This window comes from Strongylocentrotus purpuratus, unplaced genomic scaffold, assembly GCF_000002235.5.
Source record: "Strongylocentrotus purpuratus isolate Spur 01 unplaced genomic scaffold, Spur_5.0 spur5_scaffold_14, whole genome shotgun sequence".
Lineage (NCBI taxonomy): Eukaryota > Metazoa > Echinodermata > Echinoidea > Camarodonta > Strongylocentrotidae > Strongylocentrotus > Strongylocentrotus purpuratus.
The window spans coordinates 1993862-2020870 of NW_022145599.1; the positions used below are offsets into that span (position 1 = coordinate 1993862).

Genomic DNA, 27009 nt, shown 5'->3' on the forward strand with positions numbered 1-27009 from the left:
GTGCAGTCAGCTCCATTTTGACATGGGTTGCTGGAACACTCCAATACTTCATTTTCACAAAAAGTGCCATTGTAACCTGCTGGGCAGATACACAGGAAACCGTTTATCTCTTCTGTACAATTGGCTCCATTTTGACAAGTGTTGTTGGCACACTCCTGAATGTCAGTCTCGCAATAATCTCCTTCATATCCTGGTGAACAGATGCACAGATATCCATCGATCAAGTCCATACAGTTTGCATCATTCAGACATGGATTCCCTGAACATTCTTGTATTTCGTTCTCACAGTTGATACCATTGTAACCTGGTTGACAGACACATTCATAGCCGTTGATCAGTTCTGTGCAGTCAGCTCCATTTTGACATGGGTTGCTGGAACACTCCACTACTTCATTTTCACAAAAAGTGCCATTGTAACCTGCTGGGCAGATACACAGGAAACCGTTTATCTCTTCTGTACAATTGGCTCCATTTTGACAAGTGTTGTTGGCGCACTCCTGAATGTCAGTCTCGCAATAATCTCCTTCATATCCTGGTGAACAGATGCAAAGATATCCATCGATCAAGTCCATACAGTTTGCATCATTCAGACATGGATTCCCTGAACATTCTTGTATTTCGTTCTCACAGTTGATACCATTGTAACCTGGTTGACAGACACATTCATAGCCGTTGATCAGTTCTGTGCAGTCAGCTCCATTTTGACATGGGTTGCTGGAACACTCCACTACTTCATTTTCACAAAAAGTGCCATTGTAACCTGCTGGGCAGATACACAGGAAACCGTTCATCTCTTCTGTACAATTGGCTCCATTTTGACAAGTGTTGTTGGCGCACTCCTGAATGTCAGTCTCGCAATAATCTCCTTCATATCCTGGTGAACAGATGCAAAGATATCCATCGATCAAGTCCATACAGTTTGCATCATTCAGACATGGATTCCCTGAACATTCTTGTATTTCGTTCTCACAGTTGATACCATTGTAACCTGGTTGACAGACACATTCATAGCCGTTGATCAGTTCTGTGCAGTCAGCTCCATTTTGACATGGGTTGCTGGAACACTCCACTACTTCATTTTCACAAAAAGTGCCATTGTAACCTGCTGGGCAGATACACAGGAAACCGTTTATCTCTTCTGTACAATTGGCTCCATTTTGACAAGTGTTGTTGGCGCACTCCTGAATGTCAGTCTCGCAATAATCTCCTTCATATCCTGGTGAACAGATGCAAAGATATCCATCGATCAAGTCCATACAGTTTGCACCATTCAGACATGGATTCCCTGAACATTCTTGTATTTCGTTCTCACAGTTGATACCATTGTAACCTGGTTGACAGACACATTCATAGCCGTTGATCAGTTCTGTGCAGTCAGCTCCATTTTGACATGGGTTGCTGGAACACTCCACTACTTCATTTTCACAAAAAGTGCCATTGTAACCTGCTGGGCAGATACACAGGAAACCGTTCATCTCTTCTGTACAATTGGCTCCATTTTGACATGTGTTGTTGGCACACTCCTGAATGTCAGTCTCGCAATAATCTCCTTCATATCCTGGTGAACAGATGCAAATATATCTGTCGATCAAGTCCATACAGTTTGCATCATTCAGACATGGATTCCCTGAACATTCTTGTATTTCGTTCTCACAGTTGATACCATTGTAACCTGGTTGACAGACACATTCATAGCCGTTGATCAGTTCTGTGCAGTCAGCTCCATTTTGACATGGATTACTGCTACATTCATCAAGCTCCATCTCACAGTTTGTTCCATTAAACCCTGATGGACATTGGCAGAAGTACTCATCAATCAGATCTGTACAGTTGGCTCCATTCTGACATGGGTTGCTGGTACATTCTAGAGTTTCAGTTTCACAGTGTTCTCCTTCAAATCCTGGTGCACAGATGCAAAGGTAGCCATTGTTCAGGTCCGTACAGTTTGCACCATTTCGACAAGGACCTCCTGCACAATCTTGGATGTCGTTCTCACAGTAGATACCATTGTAACCTGGTTGACAAACACATTCATAGCTGTTGATCAGTTCTGTGCAGTCAGCTCCATTTTGACATGGGTTGCTGGCGCACTCCTGAATCTCAGTCTCACAATAATCTCCTTCATATCCTTGTGAACAGATACAAATATATCTGTCGATCAAGTCCATACAGTTTGCAGCATTCAGACATGGATTCCCCGAACATTCTTGTATTTCGTTCTCACAGTTGATACCATTGTAACCTGGTTGACAGACACATTCATAGCCGTTGATCAGTTCTGTGCAGTCAGCTCCATTTTGACATGGGTTGCTGGAACACTCCAATACTTCATTTTCACAAAAAGTGCCATTGTAACCTGCTGGGCAGATACACAGGAAACCGTTTATCTCTTCTGTACAATTGGCTCCATTTTGACAAGTGTTGTTGGCACACTCCTGAATGTCAGTCTCGCAATAATCTCCTTCATATCCTGGTGAACAGATGCACAGATATCCATCGATCAAGTCCATACAGTTTGCATCATTCAGACATGGATTCCCTGAACATTCTTGTATTTCGTTCTCACAGTTGATACCATTGTAACCTGGTTGACAGACACATTCATAGCCGTTGATCAGTTCTGTGCAGTCAGCTCCATTTTGACATGGGTTGCTGGAACACTCCACTACTTCATTTTCACAAAAAGTGCCATTGTAACCTGCTGGGCAGATACACAGGAAACCGTTTATCTCTTCTGTACAATTGGCTCCATTTTGACAAGTGTTGTTGGCGCACTCCTGAATGTCAGTCTCGCAATAATCTCCTTCATATCCTGGTGAACAGATGCAAAGATATCCATCGATCAAGTCCATACAGTTTGCATCATTCAGACATGGATTCCCTGAACATTCTTGTATTTCGTTCTCACAGTTGATACCATTGTAACCTGGTTGACAGACACATTCATAGCCGTTGATCAGTTCTGTGCAGTCAGCTCCATTTTGACATGGGTTGCTGGAACACTCCACTACTTCATTTTCACAAAAAGTGCCATTGTAACCTGCTGGGCAGATACACAGGAAACCGTTTATCTCTTCTGTACAATTGGCTCCATTTTGACAAGTGTTGTTGGCGCACTCCTGAATGTCAGTCTCGCAATAATCTCCTTCATATCCTGGTGAACAGATGCACAGATATCCATCGATCAAGTCCATACAGTTTGCATCATTCAGACATGGATTCCCTGAACATTCTTGTATTTCGTTCTCACAGTTGATACCATTGTAACCTGGTTGACAGACACATTCATAGCCGTTGATCAGTTCTGTGCAGTCAGCTCCATTTTGACATGGGTTGCTGGAACACTCCACTACTTCATTTTCACAAAAAGTGCCATTGTAACCTGCTGGGCAGATACACAGGAAACCGTTTATCTCTTCTGTACAATTGGCTCCATTTTGACAAGTGTTGTTGGCGCACTCCTGAATGTCAGTCTCGCAATAATCTCCTTCATATCCTGGTGAACAGATGCAAAGATATCCATCGATCAAGTCCATACAGTTTGCATCATTCAGACATGGATTCCCTGAACATTCTTGTATTTCGTTTTCACAGTTGATACCATTGTAACCTGGTTGACAGACACATTCATAGCCGTTGATCAGTTCTGTGCAGTCAGCTCCATTTTGACATGGGTTGCTGGAACACTCCACTACTTCATTTTCACAAAAAGTGCCATTGTAACCTGCTGGGCAGATACACAGGAAACCGTTCATCTCTTCTGTACAATTGGCTCCATTTTGACATGTGTTGTTGGCACACTCCTGAATGTCAGTCTCGCAATAATCTCCTTCATATCCTGGTGAACAGATGCAAATATATCTGTCGATCAAGTCCATACAGTTTGCATCATTCAGACATGGATTCCCTGAACATTCTTGTATTTCGTTCTCACAGTTGATACCATTGTAACCTGGTTGACAGACACATTCATAGCCGTTGATCAGTTCTGTGCAGTCAGCTCCATTTTGACATGGATTACTGCTACATTCATCAAGCTCCATCTCACAGTTTGTTCCATTAAACCCTGATGGACATTGGCAGAAGTACTCATCAATCAGATCTGTACAGTTGGCTCCATTCTGACATGGGTTGCTGGTACATTCTAGAGTTTCAGTTTCACAGTGTTCTCCTTCAAATCCTGGTGCACAGATGCAAAGGTAGCCATTGTTCAGGTCCGTACAGTTTGCACCATTTCGACAAGGACCTCCTGCACAATCTTGGATGTCGTTCTCACAGTAGATACCATTGTAACCTGGTTGACAAACACATTCATAGCTGTTGATCAGTTCTGTGCAGTCAGCTCCATTTTGACATGGGTTGCTGGCGCACTCCTGAATCTCAGTCTCACAATAATCTCCTTCATATCCTTGTGAACAGATACAAATATATCTGTCGATCAAGTCCATACAGTTTGCAGCATTCAGACATGGATTCCCCGAACATTCTTGTATTTCGTTCTCACAGTTGATACCATTGTAACCTGGTTGACAGACACATTCATAGCCGTTGATCAGTTCTGTGCAGTCAGCTCCATTTTGACATGGGTTGCTGGAACACTCCAATACTTCATTTTCACAAAAAGTGCCATTGTAACCTGCTGGGCAGATACACAGGAAACCGTTTATCTCTTCTGTACAATTGGCTCCATTTTGACAAGTGTTGTTGGCACACTCCTGAATGTCAGTCTCGCAATAATCTCCTTCATATCCTGGTGAACAGATGCACAGATATCCATCGATCAAGTCCATACAGTTTGCATCATTCAGACATGGATTCCCTGAACATTCTTGTATTTCGTTCTCACAGTTGATACCATTGTAACCTGGTTGACAGACACATTCATAGCCGTTGATCAGTTCTGTGCAGTCAGCTCCATTTTGACATGGGTTGCTGGAACACTCCACTACTTCATTTTCACAAAAAGTGCCATTGTAACCTGCTGGGCAGATACACAGGAAACCGTTTATCTCTTCTGTACAATTGGCTCCATTTTGACAAGTGTTGTTGGCGCACTCCTGAATGTCAGTCTCGCAATAATCTCCTTCATATCCTGGTGAACAGATGCAAAGATATCCATCGATCAAGTCCATACAGTTTGCATCATTCAGACATGGATTCCCTGAACATTCTTGTATTTCGTTCTCACAGTTGATACCATTGTAACCTGGTTGACAGACACATTCATAGCCGTTGATCAGTTCTGTGCAGTCAGCTCCATTTTGACATGGGTTGCTGGAACACTCCACTACTTCATTTTCACAAAAAGTGCCATTGTAACCTGCTGGGCAGATACACAGGAAACCGTTTATCTCTTCTGTACAATTGGCTCCATTTTGACAAGTGTTGTTGGCGCACTCCTGAATGTCAGTCTCGCAATAATCTCCTTCATATCCTGGTGAACAGATGCACAGATATCCATCGATCAAGTCCATACAGTTTGCATCATTCAGACATGGATTCCCTGAACATTCTTGTATTTCGTTCTCACAGTTGATACCATTGTAACCTGGTTGACAGACACATTCATAGCCGTTGATCAGTTCTGTGCAGTCAGCTCCATTTTGACATGGGTTGCTGGAACACTCCAATACTTCATTTTCACAAAAAGTGCCATTGTAACCTGCTGGGCAGATACACAGGAAACCGTTTATCTCTTCTGTACAATTGGCTCCATTTTGACAAGTGTTGTTGGCGCACTCCTGAATGTCAGTCTCGCAATAATCTCCTTCATATCCTGGTGAACAGATGCAAAGATATCCATCGATCAAGTCCATACAGTTTGCATCATTCAGACATGGATTCCCTGAACATTCTTGTATTTCGTTTTCACAGTTGATACCATTGTAACCTGGTTGACAGACACATTCATAGCCGTTGATCAGTTCTGTGCAGTCAGCTCCATTTTGACATGGGTTGCTGGAACACTCCACTACTTCATTTTCACAAAAAGTGCCATTGTAACCTGCTGGGCAGATACACAGGAAACCGTTCATCTCTTCTGTACAATTGGCTCCATTTTGACATGTGTTGTTGGCACACTCCTGAATGTCAGTCTCGCAATAATCTCCTTCATATCCTGGTGAACAGATGCAAATATATCTGTCGATCAAGTCCATACAGTTTGCATCATTCAGACATGGATTCCCTGAACATTCTTGTATTTCGTTCTCACAGTTGATACCATTGTAACCTGGTTGACAGACACATTCATAGCCGTTGATCAGTTCTGTGCAGTCAGCTCCATTTTGACATGGATTACTGCTACATTCATCAAGCTCCATCTCACAGTTTGTTCCATTAAACCCTGATGGACATTGGCAGAAGTACTCATCAATCAGATCTGTACAGTTGGCTCCATTCTGACATGGGTTGCTGGTACATTCTAGAGTTTCAGTTTCACAGTGTTCTCCTTCAAATCCTGGTGCACAGATGCAAAGGTAGCCATTGTTCAGGTCCGTACAGTTTGCACCATTTCGACAAGGACCTCCTGCACAATCTTGGATGTCGTTCTCACAGTAGATACCATTGTAACCTGGTTGACAGACACATTCATAGCTGTTGATCAGTTCTGTGCAGTCAGCTCCATTTTGACATGGGTTGCTGGCGCACTCCTGAATCTCAGTCTCACAATAATCTCCTTCATATCCTGGTGAACAGATGCAAATATATCCATCGATCAAGTCCATACAGTTTGCATCATTTAGACATGGATTCCCTGAACATTCTTGTATTTCGTTCTCACAGTTGATACCATTGTAACCTGGTTGACAGACACATTCATAGCCGTTGATCAGTTCTGTGCAGTCAGCTCCATTTTGACATGGGTTGCTGGAACACTCCACTACTTCATTTTCACAAAAAGTGCCATTGTAACCTGCTGGGCAGATACACAGGAAACCGTTTATCTCTTCTGTACAATTGGCTCCATTTTGACAAGTGTTGTTGGCGCACTCCTGAATGTCAGTCTCGCAATAATCTCCTTCATATCCTGGTGAACAGATGCAAAGATATCCATCGATCAAGTCCATACAGTTTGCATCATTCAGACATGGATTCCCTGAACATTCTTGTATTTCGTTCTCACAGTTGATACCATTGTAACCTGGTTGACAGACACATTCATAGCCGTTGATCAGTTCTGTGCAGTCAGCTCCATTTTGACATGGGTTGCTGGAACACTCCACTACTTCATTTTCACAAAAAGTGCCATTGTAACCTGCTGGGCAGATACACAGGAAACCGTTTATCTCTTCTGTACAATTGGCTCCATTTTGACAAGTGTTGTTGGCACACTCCTGAATGTCAGTCTCGCAATAATCTCCTTCATATCCTGGTGAACAGATGCACAGATATCCATCGATCAAGTCCATACAATTTGCACCATTTAAGCATGGATTGTTAGCACACTCTTGAATTTCAGTTTCGCAGTTTGTGCCATAAAATCCTTGTAGGCAGATACATTCATATGAATTAATGCCTTCTTCACACAATGCTCTATTTAGACAAGGATTGCTAAAGCATTCTAAAACATCTACAAAGAAAGAAGGATTTAAAGAGAGAGAAAGAGACAAAAGCAATAAGTGGGCCATGTTCTAAATCACCATTGTTGTAAATTGATGACAATTTTGTTAGTGATTGCTATAGCTATATAACATCATCATCAACAAAAACAATCTATTCAAACTCAAGATTGTTTTGTAGACTATGATCTTTACTCATCATTACAAATAAAATGTACTGTTATCATTTATTGTATTTCACACAAGAAAGGGTAACACTGGCATGCGAAAAATTCAGTGTTGTTAATGAGGTGGATACTCAATGGAAAAACATAAAAACAGCAGTGAATATCTGACTAGTGAGTTGAAAAGAAACCTTGAAGAGCAAAAGAAACTAATTTAATCATGCATGTATGACTATCAATGATTACTTTGTAAGATCTATTTGAAGTTATTTGTGCGTAGGTGTTTGGTTTGATTTCATTTTCTGTAAAAAAAATTAAATACATACAAGAATACAATTTACAAATTGAATACAAATCAAAAATTAAAAACGGCAGGATTGCTCTATTCAGAGCCATTATTAAAATGGTTTTGTTATTCCTAGAGGTCCAGAAAATAGATATTTAAATATAGATATAAAACACAAAATATTACGAAGATATTACATACGTACTATAAAAAAACCCTACCAAACCCTCTATATCACATTATGAATATGACTGTTACCAGTGATTCATTATACAATTTAGATCTGCGATAAAACAATGTTCGTTTACAATTATCTGTTTTAGGTTTGGGCAAGACTAAGTCATCGACATTTCTTAGGGCATTATTGGTTTCTTTGTAAAAAGAGATTATTCTGCATATTATCTGGAGTTAAATTGTGGAAAATCTTATACAGTATTATGTACATGTGCTTTTTACTTCTGGTTTTTAGGGATTCCCATTTTAAGAGATCTCGAATCTGATTTGTTGAAGTATGATCATGAGGGTTTATCTTAAGGATTATCCTTGTTGACACTACATTTCCAAAATGTTTTCATGCTTTTTTCTTTCTATTACCCTTCTCCATAACAAATGAATAATCTTAGTGGGTGGTATTCTCGAAAGTTAAATCAGTGGCTTAAACCTGGTTTAAACCATGGACTATCTTTTTTGCTATTCTCGAAGGTGGCCTAAAGATAAGCCAGGCTTAAATACGTCATAGTTCGGCCTAACTTTAGGCCGCTCAGAGGGCAGGTTTAAAAACGTCATAGTTCGGCCTAACTTCGCGTGACGTCACTTTTTAGTTAAATCGACTGTCCGCGGAGAGTGAACGGTAAGTTTTGCATTGAATTTCTATATTTGATTTTACACTCTTTTGTATCGGATAAGCGCTCATGAAAGTTACACCAGCTAATAAAGTATTTTTGTTACTTTCATGTTGATGTACTGGTGATAATCTAAAATGCTTTCAACAGAATAAATTTGGGGGAAACTTCGTAAATGTTCATGGTGTTCGCAGACCAGTCCCATACGTGCAAATAATTGTCGGTTAACATTTTCGTTTCCTGAGATTGAGCAATTTCTTACCGGGTAATTTTTTTCTTGGCACTATTGTACTTTCGTACGCATATGCCACCTTAACACCAACTTAAAACTATCATTGCTAGACGTAGAAACTACTTTTATAGTGGATTTTCTAGACGCTGTTGCCTAAAAGTGGACTAGCACTAGGCCTAAATTTAGATCTAGCTGTCTCTTTCGTTCGTTAGCCACTGATTTGGGTAGGGTCGGCTCCTCTCTTTCAGCCGACCCTACCCAAATCAGAGGCTAACGAACAAAAGAGACAGACATTTCGGTCTGGTATCACCTCTGCCTGAGCTGCAGTGCTAGTTGTGGCTGTTGGTGCGATAATTTTCTACAGGATGATGATTTTCATAACCAACCATCCCCTCCCCCCCCCCTCCCCCAAGAATTTAAAAAAAAAACAATATTACTAGATCTAGACCTAGATCTAAATTTCATCAATAAGAGTCTAGTCTAGACAGGTCTAATAGAAATTGAAAGGAAATGGACAGAAGCTTCCTTTTTTGACATACATTTGCTGATAATGTTACAGTACTTTAGTCTTATAATACTATTAGGTCTAGTTAGTAAACTACAGAGAAAGAGAAATTGTATTTTCTTATCAAATATCAACATAATTAATTTTCATCTTGATTTTCTGCTATTTCGGGTTCTTTTCAATTGATGCATGGGGATGAAAAAAGAAGGCCTCTCCCAAGCTATGGTGTCCCGCCTTGTGAAGTCCATCTCAATAGCCATTGCCAGGAGATCAGAGCAATACATCTCAATTCCTTCAACAAGAGAGGCAGTCCTGCAGAGTGCAGACCCAACATGAATTTTATAATTACTACCATTTCCCTGGCGTTAATATGGTCGGTCGGGTATTGATTGCACCCACATAGGCGCGTCCTGAACAGGAAAAATAGATACTTCATTTTTCTTGGCAAGTCTGCTGGTGAGTAAAGCTGTAATTACTCCTAAATTTTGTAAACTAAAACATGTTTATACAATTTTTATAAAAAAGATCTGCTGATTTCATGAATCTGCAGATGTGTATATACAGGTACATTATGAAGTGATTTAAAATTGTTTTGTCTGATGAATGTAGGTGCAATCTACACTCAAACTTCTATTCATTTTACATCGGCACGAGCTAATATTTTCAGCTCGATTGCCATGGCTACCAGTCACTCCTGACAGTGACAGCTTGGCCTAGACTTTTGGGCGGAACTATCTCTGAAGATAAGACACAAATAATCAACAGTTGATTAACTACTTTAAAATTTGGGTCAGAAGAAAATTCAAACCTACCACTAACAATTGTAGACCATATAAGACTTAACGCCCTACAGACTGCAGTACAGTACAGTGCAGTAAATTTTCATTTTACTTTTCACGAAGCTCATTTTGGGAGATAACATAACAAAGACAATCTTTGGTTATGTTAGATTGAACTAAAATGAAAAAAGTTGGGCTCTAACGATTAGGGCCTTGTAAAATCTACAACCCAGGCTGCGTTTACATCTAGGTTAGGCCAACTGTCGGCTGGTTTTCTAAGTAAGATGTAGACCTCTAGACTTGATTTTAGGAAAGGGACTAACTTGGCTATAGACTTTAACTACTTAGGGCTTTCTTAGGCCATGAAATGGCAAGTACAACTGGGTGCAAGCACATTTATGAGATAGTACTGCAAGAATGTGTATGTTTGTTCTTGACTTTAAAAGAGATACCGGTAGTCATTCTGTAAATCATGATTACTAGTAACTGAGTGGGGAGGGGGTGCCTAGTCAATACCTACATGAAAGGCGCCTTAATTCTTTTTTTAAAGTTAGAATATGATTGACACTATAACTAAGACCAATTATCAATGGAGTAGATCTTTGATATTTTAATGAGGTCTAAACCTTTTTATTTTTGTTTCAGGATGATGTTCTTTTTCAGTAAAATAAATGAAGGCAAATTCCCTGATTATTGAGACTAATTCAGAGAGAGGAAGGAGAAATACTGAGCTGCTGAATTTCTGACAGGTAGGCTGTACGAATAAGTTGTTGTTTGTATGCCCAGCCACTTCAAGGAGGGCATTTGTTCATTCACATTTTCCATCAATACTTTCAAGTAATTGATTATGCACTCCACTTTTACCACAATGTGCATGTAAGTCCACTTTGGTCACAATGTACATGCAAGACCTTTTTAATGTTTAACAAAAATAGGTTTCAATGTGCTTTCTTTCATTTTTTCCTCTTTTTATTGAACAGACATACTTGCAAGGACTATGAAGTTCTACTTAGCCTCTTCAATGAACCAGACTCTTTCTGCTGTAACTGTGACTGCATGGGGATCAAAACCTTTGTATTATGATCCTCATATCATGAAGCCATGGTAACAATCAAGCAACCATTGATAAAAAGTCTGATATGTCCTTGTTGTGTGTATGAACCACAAAGCAACCATCACTCATAAGGATGTTTTTATGTACATCAGATGTTCATTGTTTCACTGGAAAAATTGTGATTTTTTAGTCATTTAAGAAATCATGTTTTATAATGTGTTTTATATTATAGTGCAAGTCATGATATAACAGATTCCCTGCAAAAGAAAGACGGCTCAAAAGTAGACTATGCTTTGTTTTTAAAAATGGGAAAAAGTAATGTAACAAATACATAGCTTTGAATTATAATAATTTCAAGTAGCAGATTATGAGGCTATTGGAGCATAATATTTGACCTTCAATTTTATAATCGTATTCATCGTGAATTACAATCTTTTCTGTTTTAAGAAAAATAAATAAATTGAACATAATTGTTGATATATTATATACACTATTCCTTTCATACCTTTTGATTTTAATGTGCATACTGTTGGGTTCATTGAATTATACATGGAAAAAGTCTTGAAATAGAACAGTGAGAGAAAAGAGAGCGAGCGAGAGAGAGAGATAGAGTAAAAAAAAAAGGGAACCAAATGAGAAAGAACAGTTTAATGGTGAGAGAAATAAACAATGATGTGAGATAGTGTGTGTGAGAGAGATGGAGATAGGGAGAAAGAGTTGGGGGGGGGGGGGTACAGTGCCCCCTTTTTTCAAATGCCCCATTTTTTATAGGAAAGTTCCCTTTTAACTTTGTAAGAAGTGCCCCTTTTTCCATAGGAAAAGTGCCCCTTCCCCTTTTCACCTCTGATAAGTGCCCCTTTAATTTTGACACGCGCCCCTTTTCCTTTGACAAGTTTCCATTTTCCTTTGCAAAAAGTGCCCCTATTCACTTTTGAGAAGTGCCCCTTCACCTCTGATAATTGCCCTATTTAAATTTGAGAGGTGCCCCTATTAACAAAATTATCGGTGCCCCTGTTATTTCAACAAATGCACATTTCCTTTATTTTAAGTGCCTTTTTTTCATTCTCATAAGTGCCCCTTTTAAAATATGTTCAATGCCCCTTTTCAGGTGCGATATATGACCCTTTTCACCTCTGATAATTTCCCTTTAAACAATGATACAATTCCAGCGAGTGCCCTTATTTGTTAGTTCTGCCCCCCGCTTTGGAAGTCGCTCCGCCGCCCCTGGACGTCATATTGCTCAAGTTGTCGAGGTGATGCATCCTCTCCACACTGCGCGCATCCATTGTCTTAGCCCATTGTCTTAGTGCATTGTTACGTCGCAGCTTCGGTACTGAGCATGTGCAGAAACTGTAACCATGGTGAATGATCCATGGACTAAGTTAAGCCAGGTTTAAACCATGGATCAGTTAAGCCACCTTTCGAGAAATGAAAAGGACTTAGGTCAGCGGCCCAAGTTAAGCCTGGACTAACTAAACCACAGACTAAGTTAGGCCAGGTTTAACTTAGGCCACTTTCGAGAATACCACCCAGTGTGTTTACTACTATGCATTGTTCTATTTTAGAAGGCCTAGAAAGCTGACAGCATAGTTGGAAATGCATAATGTATAATCTTGACAAAGAATGAATGGACACAACTTCAAATCACCAAAACAAAGGATTGATAACCTTACCTGTGTCACAAGTCTCTCCAGTCCATCCAGGAGCACAGTTGCATTGATAGTCACCCAATCCATTAATACATGTAGCATTGTTCTGGCAAGGATTACTTTCACATTCTGCAAAACCAGTTCCACAATGAGTACCGTTGAAACGTGGGGGACATACACATATATATCCATTTATTCCCTCTGTACAGTTGGCCCCATTCCGGCAAGGGTTGCTGGCGCATTCCTGAATCTCAAGCTCACAATGATCTCCTTCAAATCCTGGAGCACATGCGCAGAGATAGCCGTTAATCAAGTCCATACAGTTTGCACCATTCAGACATGGGTTCCCTGAACATTCTTGTATTTCAGTCTCACAGTGCGTGCCATTGTATCCTGGTGCACAGATGCACTCGTAGCGATTGATAAGCTCTGAGCAAGTAGCACCATTCTGACATGGATCACTGGAACATTCCAAAATATCTTGCTCACAATTTATACCTGTGTATCCTACTGGACAATGACAAATATACCCATCCCCCAAGTCTGTGCAGTTGGCTCCATTTGTACATGGAATACTGCCACATTCATCAAGCTCTATCTCACAGTTTGTTCCATTAAAGCCCAATGGACATTGGCAAAAGTACACATCAATCAGATCTGTGCAGTTGGCTCCATTCTGACAAGGGTTGCTGGCACATTCTAGAGTTTCAGATTCACAGTGTAGTCCATTGTAACCTGGTTGACAAATGCAGAGATATCCATTAATCAAGTCCATACAGTTTGCATCATTCAGACAGGGATCTCCTGCACAGTCTTGAATCTCGTTCTCACAGTTTACCCCATTGTAACCTGGTTGACAGACACATTCATAACCATTGATTAGCTCTGTGCAGTCAGCTCCATTTTGACATGGGTTGCTGGAACACTCCAATACTTCATCTTCACAGAAAGTGCCATTGTAACCTAGTGGGCAGACACACAGGAAACCGTTTATCTCTTCTGTACAATTGGCTCCATTTTGACATGGGTTGCTTGCACATTCCTGAAATCCAGTCTCGCAGTGTTCTCCTGTAAATCCAGGTGCACATATGCAAAGATAGCCGTTGACCAAGTCCATACAGTTTGCACCATTCAAACACGGATTTTCTGAACAGTCCTGGATATTTGCCTCACAGAATGTGCCATTGAAGCCTGGTTGGCACAAGCACTCATATCCATCAACTAGTTCTGTGCAGTTGGCTCCATTTTGACAAGGGTTGCTAGAACATTCCACAATTTCACGCTCACAGTGCGTACCAAAATATCCAGGGGCACAAACACATAAGTATCCATTCACAAGTTCCATACAATTGGCGCCATTCAAACATGGATCACTGGAACACGTAAAAATACTGGTTTCACAATGTGTTCCATCGAATCCAGAAGGACAAATGCAATCGTAGCCATTTTGCAACTCTGTACAGTTGGCTCCATTCAAGCACGGGTTACTTGAACATTCTTGAATATCTGGAAATAAAGAAAATGTATGACAAATTAATTCACATTTTTATTGTTATCGATTGAGAATGCCTTTAAATAGAAACGCATTACATATCACACATTAAATAATTTCCACGACATATAATACAGTACATTAAAATATCAATATCAATAAATTATCTTTTATCAAAACAGTTATCAATAGCAAAAATAACTTCATTAAAAACATACCTAGTTCACATGTAGGGCCAGTCCATCCAGGTGGACATACGCACTGATAACTTGCTATAGCATCGATACAAGTGGCATTGTTCTGACATGGATCACTGCTACATTCCTGAATGTTCATTTCACAGTTGGTTCCATTCCATCCAGGACCACAGATGCATGAATAGCCCCCCACCAGATCTACACAGGTGGCATTGTTTATGCATGGATCATCCATACATTCAGTCATTTCTGAAACAAATAGAGGCAATGTTGAAATTAAACTGTTAAAAAAGACAGAGCAATGTAATGCTACATAAAACTAAATGTAAAAACAGAACCAAGTTGCATTTCACCAATACCACATGATTAAGCATAATAAATATTGAATTTCAAAGGGTTTCAATTGGGTTTGGATTTAGAACCAGGTACCACTATTATGTACTATAACATTTGTAAATAAATCACTCTAATGATATAATGCTCCTTTCAGTAGAACAGAAACCTGCAAACCAATCACAAATATATGCACATCTATAATGAAAGATCAATTACGCAAAAATACAAAAGTTTCAAATACACGAGTATCAAAAAGACAAATAGCGATTATACTGGACCTAAGTAATTACTTATTTAAACATGAATTGCACACACAAAAATATGAGGTGACAAAGGAATGTATTACTATGAATATCAGCCATTGAAGTAGAAAGTAATAAAATATGAATGCATTAAATGAAAAAGGATCATATGACTCAAATGACTTACACCTTTGGCAATTCCTTGCCATATAGCTACAATGGCACATTATGCAAAACAAATGAAATCTTATTCAATGACATATTTTACAAAGGTAGCTGATTCACTTTCGAATTAATTGAACAGTCACAAGCACCTACAAAACTAAAACTTCAGTCTCGATTAGTAAAATGCTTAGCATGACAAGTCACAGGTAATTATAACCCTACCAAATTCACAATTTTCCCCTGTCCAACCAGGGGCGCACATGCAGAGATATCCAAGAGTGAGGTCAAGGCACAATGCATCATTTTGGCATGGATTGCTATTGCATGCTAGGATTGCCAGTTCACAGTGGATTCCATTGAAGCCTTTGGGGCATTCACAAACGTAGGCGTCTATTAAGTCTGTGCAGGTTGCTCCATTTTGACAAGGACTGCTGGCACACTCCATGACGTCTAGCTCACAGTGGGTGCCGTTCCAACCTCGATTGCAAATACACTGGTATGCATTGATCATGTCAAAACATTCAGCTCCATTCTGACATGGATTACTGCTGCATTCAAGGATCTCAGATTCGCAGTTAACTCCTTGCCAGCCTGGTAGACACTGACATTCATAACTGCCAATAATATCAACACAGACTGCACCATTTTGACATGGAGCGCTGTCACACTCATCAATCTCAATCTCGCATAGGGTTCCAGTCCATCCTGGTGCACAGACACAGTTAAAGGCACCTATGAGGTCGACACAGGTTCCATTATTTTGACAAGGGTTACTGGAGCACTCTTGAATTTCCTCTTCACAGTGTACTCCAGTCCATCCCTCTGGACATTGACAGTCATATCCATTGATGTCTTCAAAACAAGTAGCACCATTCAGACAAGGATTACTGGCACATTCTACAATGTCTATCTCACAGTGAATTCCATTCCAGCCTGGAGGGCACTGGCATTCATAAGAATCAAGCAGATCGATGCAGGTGGCGTCATTTAGACATGGGTTGCTTGCACATTCTAAGATGTCATTCTCACAATGTAGACCTTGCCATCCAGTACTGCACAGGCAAACATATCCGGCAACCAAGTCTATGCAGGTGGCACCATTCATGCATGGATCGCCATCACACTCAATGATTTCTGAAAGAAAGCAAATTATACACATTTATTTCTATCTTGTAATTTAAATACATCTCAGCTCTTTATATTATAGTGTCCTTAACAGCACAAAATATTACAATAAAAATAACTACTTGCAGTAAAACTGGAACCCAGGATCACCTTTCGATTCACGTGTCGACTTCTCAAATAACTTGGTGTTTATCTCCATGAGTGGTTACTAGTAAAACGATATGAATACCATTGTCACAATGTATTCCTTCAAAAAAGAATTTGTTTTTTGCATGTGCATACGCAAACTGGTCCTTAAACACTTTTCCAAATGATACAATAAAACTAGAGTTAAATTATGTTGTGATATACAAACAGTTCCTTCCCTTCTATCTTATCAGTTTGTTTTATCAATTCTAACATAAAAATGTCTTAGTTCTTGTAAAAAAAAATGGACATTACCTTCTTCACAAAGTCTTCCTTTGTATCCAAAAGGACAAGTACACTGAAATCCATTCTCCAAGTCAGAGCACGTTGCACCATTTTGGCAGGGGTTACTAGCACACTCTGCAATATCTGGTTCAGGAGAGAATGTCATATATAGCATTACAAATTCTTTACAAATTCTTAAAAAATGAGAATAATAGTGGAGTATTGTATAGCACTCATAACTGGCATATGGCCACTCATAGCAATCCATTATCTTTAGCTTTACTTATAATGTTACAAAAATTTAACATTAACCATGTATAACGATGAAAAATATATACGTATTATTAAAACCAGGAATGAAATACTTGATTCTACTTTTTCTCCTTCGCACAAAACGTAAACAGACAATTATCTCCAGTATTCCTAAGGCATTTAAAGAAGAAAAAATATAGTGACATCTTGATGGTAGTTTTAGTACATATTGCTTTACATATCTTTGTGTACCTTCTGCACATGTTATTCCCTGCCATCCAGAAGCACATACGCATTCAAAACTTGCTAATCCATCAACACAAGTAGCACCATTTAGACACGGGTTGCAGGAACACTCCATTATTTCTGTTGACAAGAAAACAAAAATAGTGAGGGTTTTAAGGTCAATAACAACAATCATATATCATAACAGAGAATACAATGTGTATACCATCACTCAACTATTGCTTGTCCCATGAAGTCCCCCCTCTCTCTCTCTCTCTCCCTCCCCATCACGCTCATCTCTCTTCCCTCTCTCTCTCTCTCCTTATCATCATCTGCCACTTACAGTACCATACCTCTTATCCTCTTATCCTACATATAATTTCTTACAGAGAAGTGTTTCAATATTTGTGAACAATTGCTAGGTAAAATAAGGGCTTTCATCAAGCGTCTAAAAAAAATGTAATCCTATATATATATATATAGGCCTACGTATGAAAATATTAAATACTAATGGTGTATACTTTCAAAATTTCAGAAAAATATGCCTACAAGTACATACGTCCCACTTCACCCACTCTAAATTATCAAAGTTAAACCATTAATACCTTCTTTAACAAAAACACTGCAATAAGAGACTTTGTTGCATTGTGAAATGCATCAAATTATATCAATTCAATGAAATGTCACCACTTGTTAATGTTCATAGTTACCTATCTGACATGCTTCTCCTTCCCAGCCAGGAGCACACTGGCAGAAATAACCATTGAAGAAGTCCGCACAGGTTGCTCCATTTAGACAAGGATCGCTCACACATTCATCAAAGTCTGCAAAACCATAAATATGTAGAAATTTTAACAGGTTCCAAAACAGAGCAATACTCAAGAAAAAGTAAAGCGAGGGGGAATTCAAATTACCTTACTACTTATAATTTCCTAATCAATTAATTCAATCATTGTACAAATTGAATTAGCTTTTTTTAAATTGTAAAATGTATGTTCTTACCCGATTCGCAATTAGATCCATCCCATCCGAGAGGGCACTGACAATGATAGCCTCCAACCAAATCAAGACAAGTAGCCCCATTCTGACAAGGATCACTGGTACATTCCTGGTCCTCTAATTCACAGTGGATGCCCTCCCAGCCTAAAGCACATTCACACTGGTACCCTCCAATCAGATCGATGCAGGTTGCTCCATTCAAACAAGGATTGCTGGAACATTCCTCTATGTCAGCCTCACATAGTACACCAGTGAAGCCAAGAGGACATTGACAGGTGAACAATCCTATTTCATCTATGCATGTTGCACCATTTTGACATGGATTGCTGGCACATTCCTGGATGTCTACTTCACAGTTGCTACCATTCCATCCTGGAGCACAGATGCATTCATACATGGCAATAAGGTCCACACAGGTAGCTCCATTCATGCAGGGATCTCCAGCACATTCAAGAATTTCTGTATGGATAATGTTAAATGATATTTACAAACATTAAAATGCACTTCTATTTGGACAAAGGGTTAAATATTATACGTATATATGTATCTCAATTTATGATGGTTCATATCAATCAATTTTATTATTGCAATATTTGATATGTCCGATATAGCAGATCATATTCGATGGCTTAGGGGTAAAGGAAATTAAGTAAAAATGTTATCAGCACTACAATGATGAAGCATCTTTGACTTATAACACAAATTCTTCCCCTTTTCCAGGATAGAGGAACAGTGAAATAATTATAAAAAGGAAATGAAAGTGACTTACCAATTTCACAGTTAGTGCCGTTCCAGCCTGGAGCACATTGACATTCATATGTACCAATCAGATCATTGCAAGTAGCTCCGTTCTGGCATGGATCAGAAGAACATTCCAAGATCTCAGTTTCACAGTGTGTTCCTGTCCATTCAGTAGTACATTCACATTGATATCCTGGAATCAGGTCTATACAGTTTGCTCCATTGAAACAGGGGTTGCTCAAACATTCTAAGATCTCAATACCACAGAATTGACCAACCCAACCTTCAAGACACTGGCAACTGTAACCATCTACTTCATTTGTGCAGGTAGCACCATTGATGCAAAGATTTCCATTACAATAATCAATGTTGACTTCACAATTGGTTCCATTCCAACCTGGTAAGCATTGGCATTCATACGAATCAAGAGATTCAAGGCATGTTGCTCCATTTTGGCATGGGTCACTGGCACATTCATCTACATTATTCTCACACTTCAGACCATTGAAACCTGGGTCACAAATGCATTGGTATCCATTAATCATCTCTAAGCACTGAGCTCCATTATGACATGGGTTGCTCTTACATTCAAGGATCTCAGATTCACAGTTCACTCCTTGCCAGCCTGGTAGACACTGACATTCATAACTGCCAATAAGATCAACACAGACCGCACCATTTTGGCATGGAGCGCTGTCACACTCATCAATCTCAATCTCGCATAGGGTTCCAGTCCATCCTGGTGCACAGACACAGTTAATGGCACCTATGAGGTCGACACAGGTTCCATTATTTTGACAAGGGTTACTGGAACACTCTTGAATTTCCTCTTCACAGTGTACTCCAGTCCATCCCTCTGGGCATTGACAGTCATATCCATTGATGTCTTCAAGACAAGTAGCACCATTCAGACAAGGATTACTGGCACATTCTACGATGTCTATTTCACAGTGAGTTCCATTCCAACCTGGAGGGCATTGGCATTCATAAGAATCAAGCAGATCGATGCAGGTTGCGTCATTTAGACATGGGTTGCTTGCACATTCTAAGATGTCGTTTTCACAGTGAATCCCCTGCCATCCTGTACTACATAGACACACATATCCAGCAACCAGATCTACACAGGTGGCGTCATTCATGCATGGATTGCCAGCACATTCAACAATTTCTGAGAAAGAAAACAAAAGAAAAATCATAAAATCTTTGACATACGCAATTGAAAGCAAAAAGGCGTAAATGTACTACCTGTCTATTAAAGCAGAAGAGCAACTTATGTTAATTATTAATTTTAAGGGCACCTGGTGATTAAACTGGTTCATATCAAAAGTAAAAACCAAGTGTCGATCATCATAATGGTTTGGGTGAAAACTCTTCTTTTTCTTTTCTCGATGCATATTCACAGCAGAGTTTGAACACTCGTCTTCTTCACATGTTGATGTATTACAAAAAAAAATTGAGAAATTATTTTCAATCCAATTTTCCTTCTTGTAGTAATAAATACATGGCACTTAGTTCTTAAAGTAGATTGTATAACCTCTCCTGATATTCATTTTGATCATTCAAATATTATCCCAGCTAAAAATGTTCCTTGGTATTTAGTAAATCAGGTGTTTGACATATACGCAAATAAAAAAATAAGCGACGAGCATGATATTGCATGTCATGGAGGACCTAATGGGAAAAGAGAGGGGGCAGACCAACTAGGAATGGACTGACAACATCAAGCAATGGACAGTAATGTCATTTGAGTAGCTAACTAGAAAGGTTAAAGAGAGGAAATTATGGAGAAGCTGTGTCTAAAGGTCCATTTCATTGTAGCCCCAACGGCCTCCAAGCTATGAGACAAAGATAGATATTTCATATAATGTCCTTTCTTCTACTACATGAAAGATATTGCGTACACTTGCCTTAACATATACATACTAAAACAGTAGTCATTAAGATTTACCTTCTTCGCAAAGTGTTCCTCTGAAGCCAAAACGACACACACATTCATATCCGTTTTCCAGGTCTGAGCAAGTTGCACCATTTTGGCAAGGATTACTGGCACACTCTAGAATATCTATTCAAATAATGATACATAAAAATGTTTTAAATATATGCACTTCAAAAGGAAAACAAAGGGGAAAAAAGGAAAATCAACAATGCCAATGGTAATGGAGAGAAGTATTCAACAGCAACTCTGCTAGGTAATGATTACGAGCATCAATTTGACAGTAACACGTTCCAAATTAATTCTAATGTACTTTACACATAAAAATTTACAACATTGTAGATTGATTCACATTGAAAAAGCGTACAAAATGTGTTTTCAATATTAAAAAATGCTCACCCTCTGTACAGGTCACACCCTGCCATCCAGGTGCACAAATGCATTCAAAACTTGCCAATCCATCCACACATGTAGCACCATTCTGACAGATGTTGAAGGAACACTCTAAAATTTCTGTTTACATAAAGCACAAATGGTGGTTATCACCAAAGGAATGTAATTTTATGAAAACATAGAAACATTTGAATACTAAGAGACTACTAAATCTGATTAAGAAATCTTGAATATCAAGATGCAGAATCATTGGTAGCTAGACTAGCTTAAAGTCATTGTTTAACAATGAATGTTTCCAGTTTGACAGATCTGAGTTGTAATATTGAAGCCCTTAAAAAAAAGGGGGCTAAAAAATTATCATGAAGTGCTTCAAAAAAAGTAAAAATCTTTGAGTGACTGGTTTTACCGTACTTGTTTACCCAATAGACTGTAGTGTTATAAAAACCATTGGGAAACAGTTTTTGAAATTTCTAATTCGAATCATAAATATCTTGATGATCAGAAAGGCGATCAGCTTGTATAAGTCAAGGGATTCCTGACTGACCTAATGGTTTATAATTATGATAGCAGATGCACTGTGTCTGACAGGAAATCCAGCATCTTTTGAGCCTACAGGATAATCATTTAACTATGGCTTCGCTATTTCTTTAATGTATGGTTATTTGGTAACAAATTTACTCACCAATTGCACACAAGTCTCCTTCCCATCCTGGGGCACATCGACATTGGAACCCATTAAATAAATCTGTACAGGTAGCTCCATTCAGACAAGGATTGCTCAAACACTCGTTAGATTCTGGAATGAAAATCATAATATAAAGTATTAGATTTAGCGTGTAAAGATGAAGACAAAAACCGAAAACTGACAGGTTATTTTGGATCCTAATAAACATTTCATTTTGATTTCAAGGTATTTCAACCTTCATACCCTAATTTAAATTTAATTACCATCCTTTTATTCCCCCAAGAAAACATGATATTCTTACCTATTTCACAGTTGGTTCCATTCCATCCTAGAGTACACTGACATTCATAACTTCCAACTAAATCTAGACAAGTAGCGCCATTCTGACAAGGATCACTGGTACATTCCTGGTCCTCTAATTCACAGTGGATGCCCTCCCAGCCTAAAGCACATTCACATTGGTACCCTCCAATCAGATCGATGCAGGTTGCTCCATTCAAACAAGGATTGCTGGAACATTCCTCTATGTCAGCCTCACATAGTACACCAGTGAAGCCAAGAGGGCATTGACAGGTGAACAATCCTATTTCATCTATGCATGTTGCACCATTTTGACATGGATTGCTGGCACATTCCTGGATGTCTACTTCACAGTTGCTACCATTCCATCCTGGAGCACAGATGCATTCATACATGGCAATCAGGTCCACACAGGTAGCTCCATTCATGCAGGGATCTCCAGCACATTCAAGAATTTCTGAGAAAAAAAATAATTACCGTAGTATTAAAACACTTATGGTACACTTTGATAAAATCTCAAGTTTCTCAACCAAAAGTATGCATATACATCAATCTTTGCCCAGTTACAACCAATGGTTTTCTTAATTTTGATTTCTTATGCCAATGAGAATTGTTTTTAAGAAAATAAAAGTCAACACTGCTCTTAAAAGCCACTTGTTTTCGGACAAAGATTTCATAAATAATAATTCTCATAGATCACGAAGGAATATTTAGGTATGCACCTCATTCAACACAAAACTTCAGAGCAAATATAATGGCAGTGAATGCAATGTCAATTAACCAGATTCAGACCGATGCTCATATTGAACGGACAACACCTTTTCAACATATTATATAAAAATAAGGACTCGGAAGATAGAAGTGAAGTATAGGATGTAAGCAAAATTTTTTTTTATACATACTGAAGGGATAGATATATCTTCATTTTGTTATTTTTCCCGTTTTTAATGATAAAGAAACATAATCGATCACTTACCTATATCACAGTTAGTGCCATTCCAACCTGGAGCACACTGACATACATATGTACCAATCAGATCATTGCATGAAGCTCCGTTCTGACAAGGATCAGAGGAACATTCCATGATCTCAGTTTCACAGTGTGTTCCTGTCCATCCAGTAGTACATTCACATTGATATCCTGGAATCAGGTCTATACAGTTTCCTCCATTGAAACAGGGGTTGCTCAGACATTCTAAGATCTCACTACCACAGAATTGACCAACCCAACCTTCAGGACACTGGCAACTGTAACCATCTATTTCATCAATGCAGGTAGCACCATTGATGCAAAGATTCCCATCACAATCATCAATGTTGACTTCACAATTGCTTCCATTCCAACCTGGTAAACATTGGCATTCATAGAAATCAATGAATTCAAGGCAATTTGCACCATTTTGGCATGGGTCACTTGCACATTCATCAATATCAACTTCACAGTTAGTACCATTGAAACCTGGATCACAAATACACTGGTATGCATTGATCATGTCAAAACATTCAGCTCCATTCTGACATGGATTACTGCTGCATTCAAGAATCTCAGATTCGCAGTTAACTCCTTGCCAGCCTGGTAGACACTGACATTCATAACTGCCAATAATATCGACACAGACTGCACCATTTTGACATGGAGTGCTGCCACATTCATCAATCTCAATCTCGCATAGGGTTCCAGTCCATCCTGGTGCACAGACACAGTTAAAGGCGCCTATGAGGTCGACACAGGTTCCATTATTTTGACAAGGGTTACTGGAACACTCTTGAATCTCGTCTTCACAGTGTACTCCAGTCCATCCCTCTGGACATTGACAGTCATATCCATTGATGTCTTCAAGACAAGTAGCACCATTCAGACAAGGATTACTTGCACATTCTACAATGTCCATCTCACAGTGTGTTCCATTCCAGCCTGGAGGGCACTGGCATTCATAAGAATCAAGCAGGTCGATGCAGGTTGCGTCATTTTGACATGGGTTGCTTGCACATTCTAAGATGTCGTTTTCACAGTGAATCCCCTGCCATCCTGTACTACATAGACACACATATCCAGCAACCAGATCCACACAGGTGGCATCATTCATGCATGGATTGCCAGCACATTCAACGATTTCTGAAAGGAGAAAGGAAATTGTTTAAATTTTAAAGACACCTTGTTATGACACTTAAAAAACAAAAAAATATTGCTTCTTATACCAATTCACAAAGAATATTTAAACTAGATTGCATTGAACTTTCTTTGTTGAATGCATTGCCTAATAACGTCCAAACCGCTCTAAGTCTTCAACAAATACCTGTATCGGGGACATGTATCTTATATGAGCATATGGTATACAATATGATTATCGACAGGGAAATAATTTAGGTACACCTAAAGTATACCTAAGAACACATAGTTACTTCAAGTTGTAGAACATTGCATGAGATGGTGAGTGTATGTTTGTACAAAACCTTACAGAGTGATGGTATTGTGGCACTGTCGGATCAAATACGAAGAGTGAAATATATATATATATATATAAAGAATGGGATTTTTATATTTGGAATCGAACACCATGGTATATGTACGTCTTTAACACTTATATGTTACAGATGGCCTTCTCCCACATGCATGTCTATTTATGAATTAACTGAACAGTACCAGTAGTCTCAAGGGTCTTACCTTCTTCACAAAGTGGTCCTCTGTATCCGAATGGACACACACAATCAAATCCGTTCTCCAGGTCTGAGCAAGTTGCATCATTTTGACACGGATTACTGGCACACTCTAGAATATCTGTAGAGAAGAAAGATTCATACGTAATGATATATTCATTATGTACAGGTACTTCATAACAACCGATGCAAATCAAATGAGGCAATTTCTAAAAGCAGCATTGTTAAGGCACGTTTGTTGTTTTGTAATATAATAGGAGAAATAACACTCTCCACATCTATAAGAGTACTAATGTGCTTTTCATCTGATATAAAATCACTAGTTAAGAGTTTCATTTCCAAGTCATATCTGTATGAAAGTATGATATTTTGAATATACTAACCTTCTGTACAAATCACGCCTTGCCATCCTGGAGTACAAATGCACTCAAAACTTGCTAATCTATCCACGCATGTTGCACCGTTTTGACAGGGCATGATGGCACACTCAAATATTTCTATAATATTGCAAAAAGAGAGACAAGGCATATATAGTAAAAAATGACCCCAAAAGTTATAAAATATGTTGAATTTAAGAGATACAGTAACGTTATTAGTAGATTAAGTACCAGCTGCATTATTGAAGGCTCATTAGCTAAACAAGAAAATCAGAGAACTTTGTGAAATAGCAATACCATCAAAATATGCCTTACCTGGCACTACTATGAAAAGTTTTAGGAACAATATTAAGTACGCATAAAGTGGTGTTCCATGTATAATGCTCATGGAGGCAGTTTTCATGACAAGCTTTCCACAAGACTAAAATATATATCACTGAGAAAGCCAACTTAATGGTTCTTATAGAGGTCTCCATACATGTTTTAAGCCAAAGATTTGACAGAAATTTCATGAATTTTATATTGCTATTGGCTACTTAATCTTTCGTTTATTGGTGAAAACTATATACCCACCCATTGCACACAAGTCTCCTTCCCATCCAGGGGCACATCGACATTGGAAACCATTAAAGAAATCTATACAGGTAGCTCCATTCAGACAAGGATTGCTCAAACACTCATCAGATTCTGGAATATCAATAAAAATATAGAGAATGAATTAGATTTAGAATGCAAAGAAGAACAGAAAAATGGGCCACTAAAGGGCTATTTTGGATCATAATAAACATTTTAATTTGATTTCAAAACGTTTCAACCTTCATACCCTACTTTAAATTTAAATTGCCATCCTCTTATTCACACAAAAAAACATGATATGCTCACCTATTTCACAGTTTGTTCCATTCCATCCTAGAGTACACTGACATTCATAACCGCCAACTAAATCAAGACAAGTAGCCCCATTCTGACAAGGATCACTGGTACATTCCTGGTCCTCTATTTCACAGTGAATGCCCTCCCAACCTAAAGCACATTCACATTGGTACCCTCCAATAAGATCAACGCAGGTTGCTCCATTCAAACAAGGATTGCTGGAACATTCCTCTATGTCAGCCTCACATAGTACACCAGTGAAGCCAAGAGGACATTGACAGGTGAACAATCCTATTTCATCTATGCATGTTGCACCATTTTGACATGGATTGCTGGCACATTCCTGGATGTCTACTTCACAGTTGCTACCATTCCATCCTGGAGCACAGATGCATTCATACATGGCAATAAGGTCCACACAGGTAGCTCCATTCATGCAGGGATCTCCAGCACATTCAAGAATTTCTGGAAGAGAAAACAACATTTTCTTAGTACATCATGGGAAACTCTGAAATTCTCATGAACCAAAAAG

The 27009-nt window shown here is 38.9% G+C and overlaps 1 protein-coding gene across 1 annotated transcript in view; it reads right to left on the reverse strand.

The window, feature by feature from the left end:
- The window catches only part of LOC576169, a 193001-nt gene that overhangs the window by 46766 nt on the left and 119226 nt on the right, over window positions 1–27009 (reverse strand). Inside the window, exons 156-175 of the mRNA XM_030984926.1 lie at window positions 26487–26942; window positions 26178–26291; window positions 25611–25724; window positions 25235–25348; window positions 23546–24685; window positions 22571–23026; window positions 22267–22380; window positions 21591–21704; window positions 21207–21320; window positions 19287–20426; window positions 18521–18976; window positions 18229–18342; window positions 17546–17659; window positions 17072–17185; window positions 15728–16639; window positions 14784–15011; window positions 13098–14579; window positions 5945–7573; window positions 3665–4006; window positions 1385–1726 (exon numbers count right to left, since the gene is read on the reverse strand). Coding sequence (XP_030840786.1) covers window positions 1385–1726; window positions 3665–4006; window positions 5945–7573; window positions 13098–14579; window positions 14784–15011; window positions 15728–16639; window positions 17072–17185; window positions 17546–17659; window positions 18229–18342; window positions 18521–18976; window positions 19287–20426; window positions 21207–21320; window positions 21591–21704; window positions 22267–22380; window positions 22571–23026; window positions 23546–24685; window positions 25235–25348; window positions 25611–25724; window positions 26178–26291; window positions 26487–26942 — 9609 coding nt within the window. The remainder of the gene's footprint in view (window positions 1–1384; window positions 1727–3664; window positions 4007–5944; window positions 7574–13097; window positions 14580–14783; window positions 15012–15727; window positions 16640–17071; window positions 17186–17545; window positions 17660–18228; window positions 18343–18520; window positions 18977–19286; window positions 20427–21206; window positions 21321–21590; window positions 21705–22266; window positions 22381–22570; window positions 23027–23545; window positions 24686–25234; window positions 25349–25610; window positions 25725–26177; window positions 26292–26486; window positions 26943–27009) is intronic.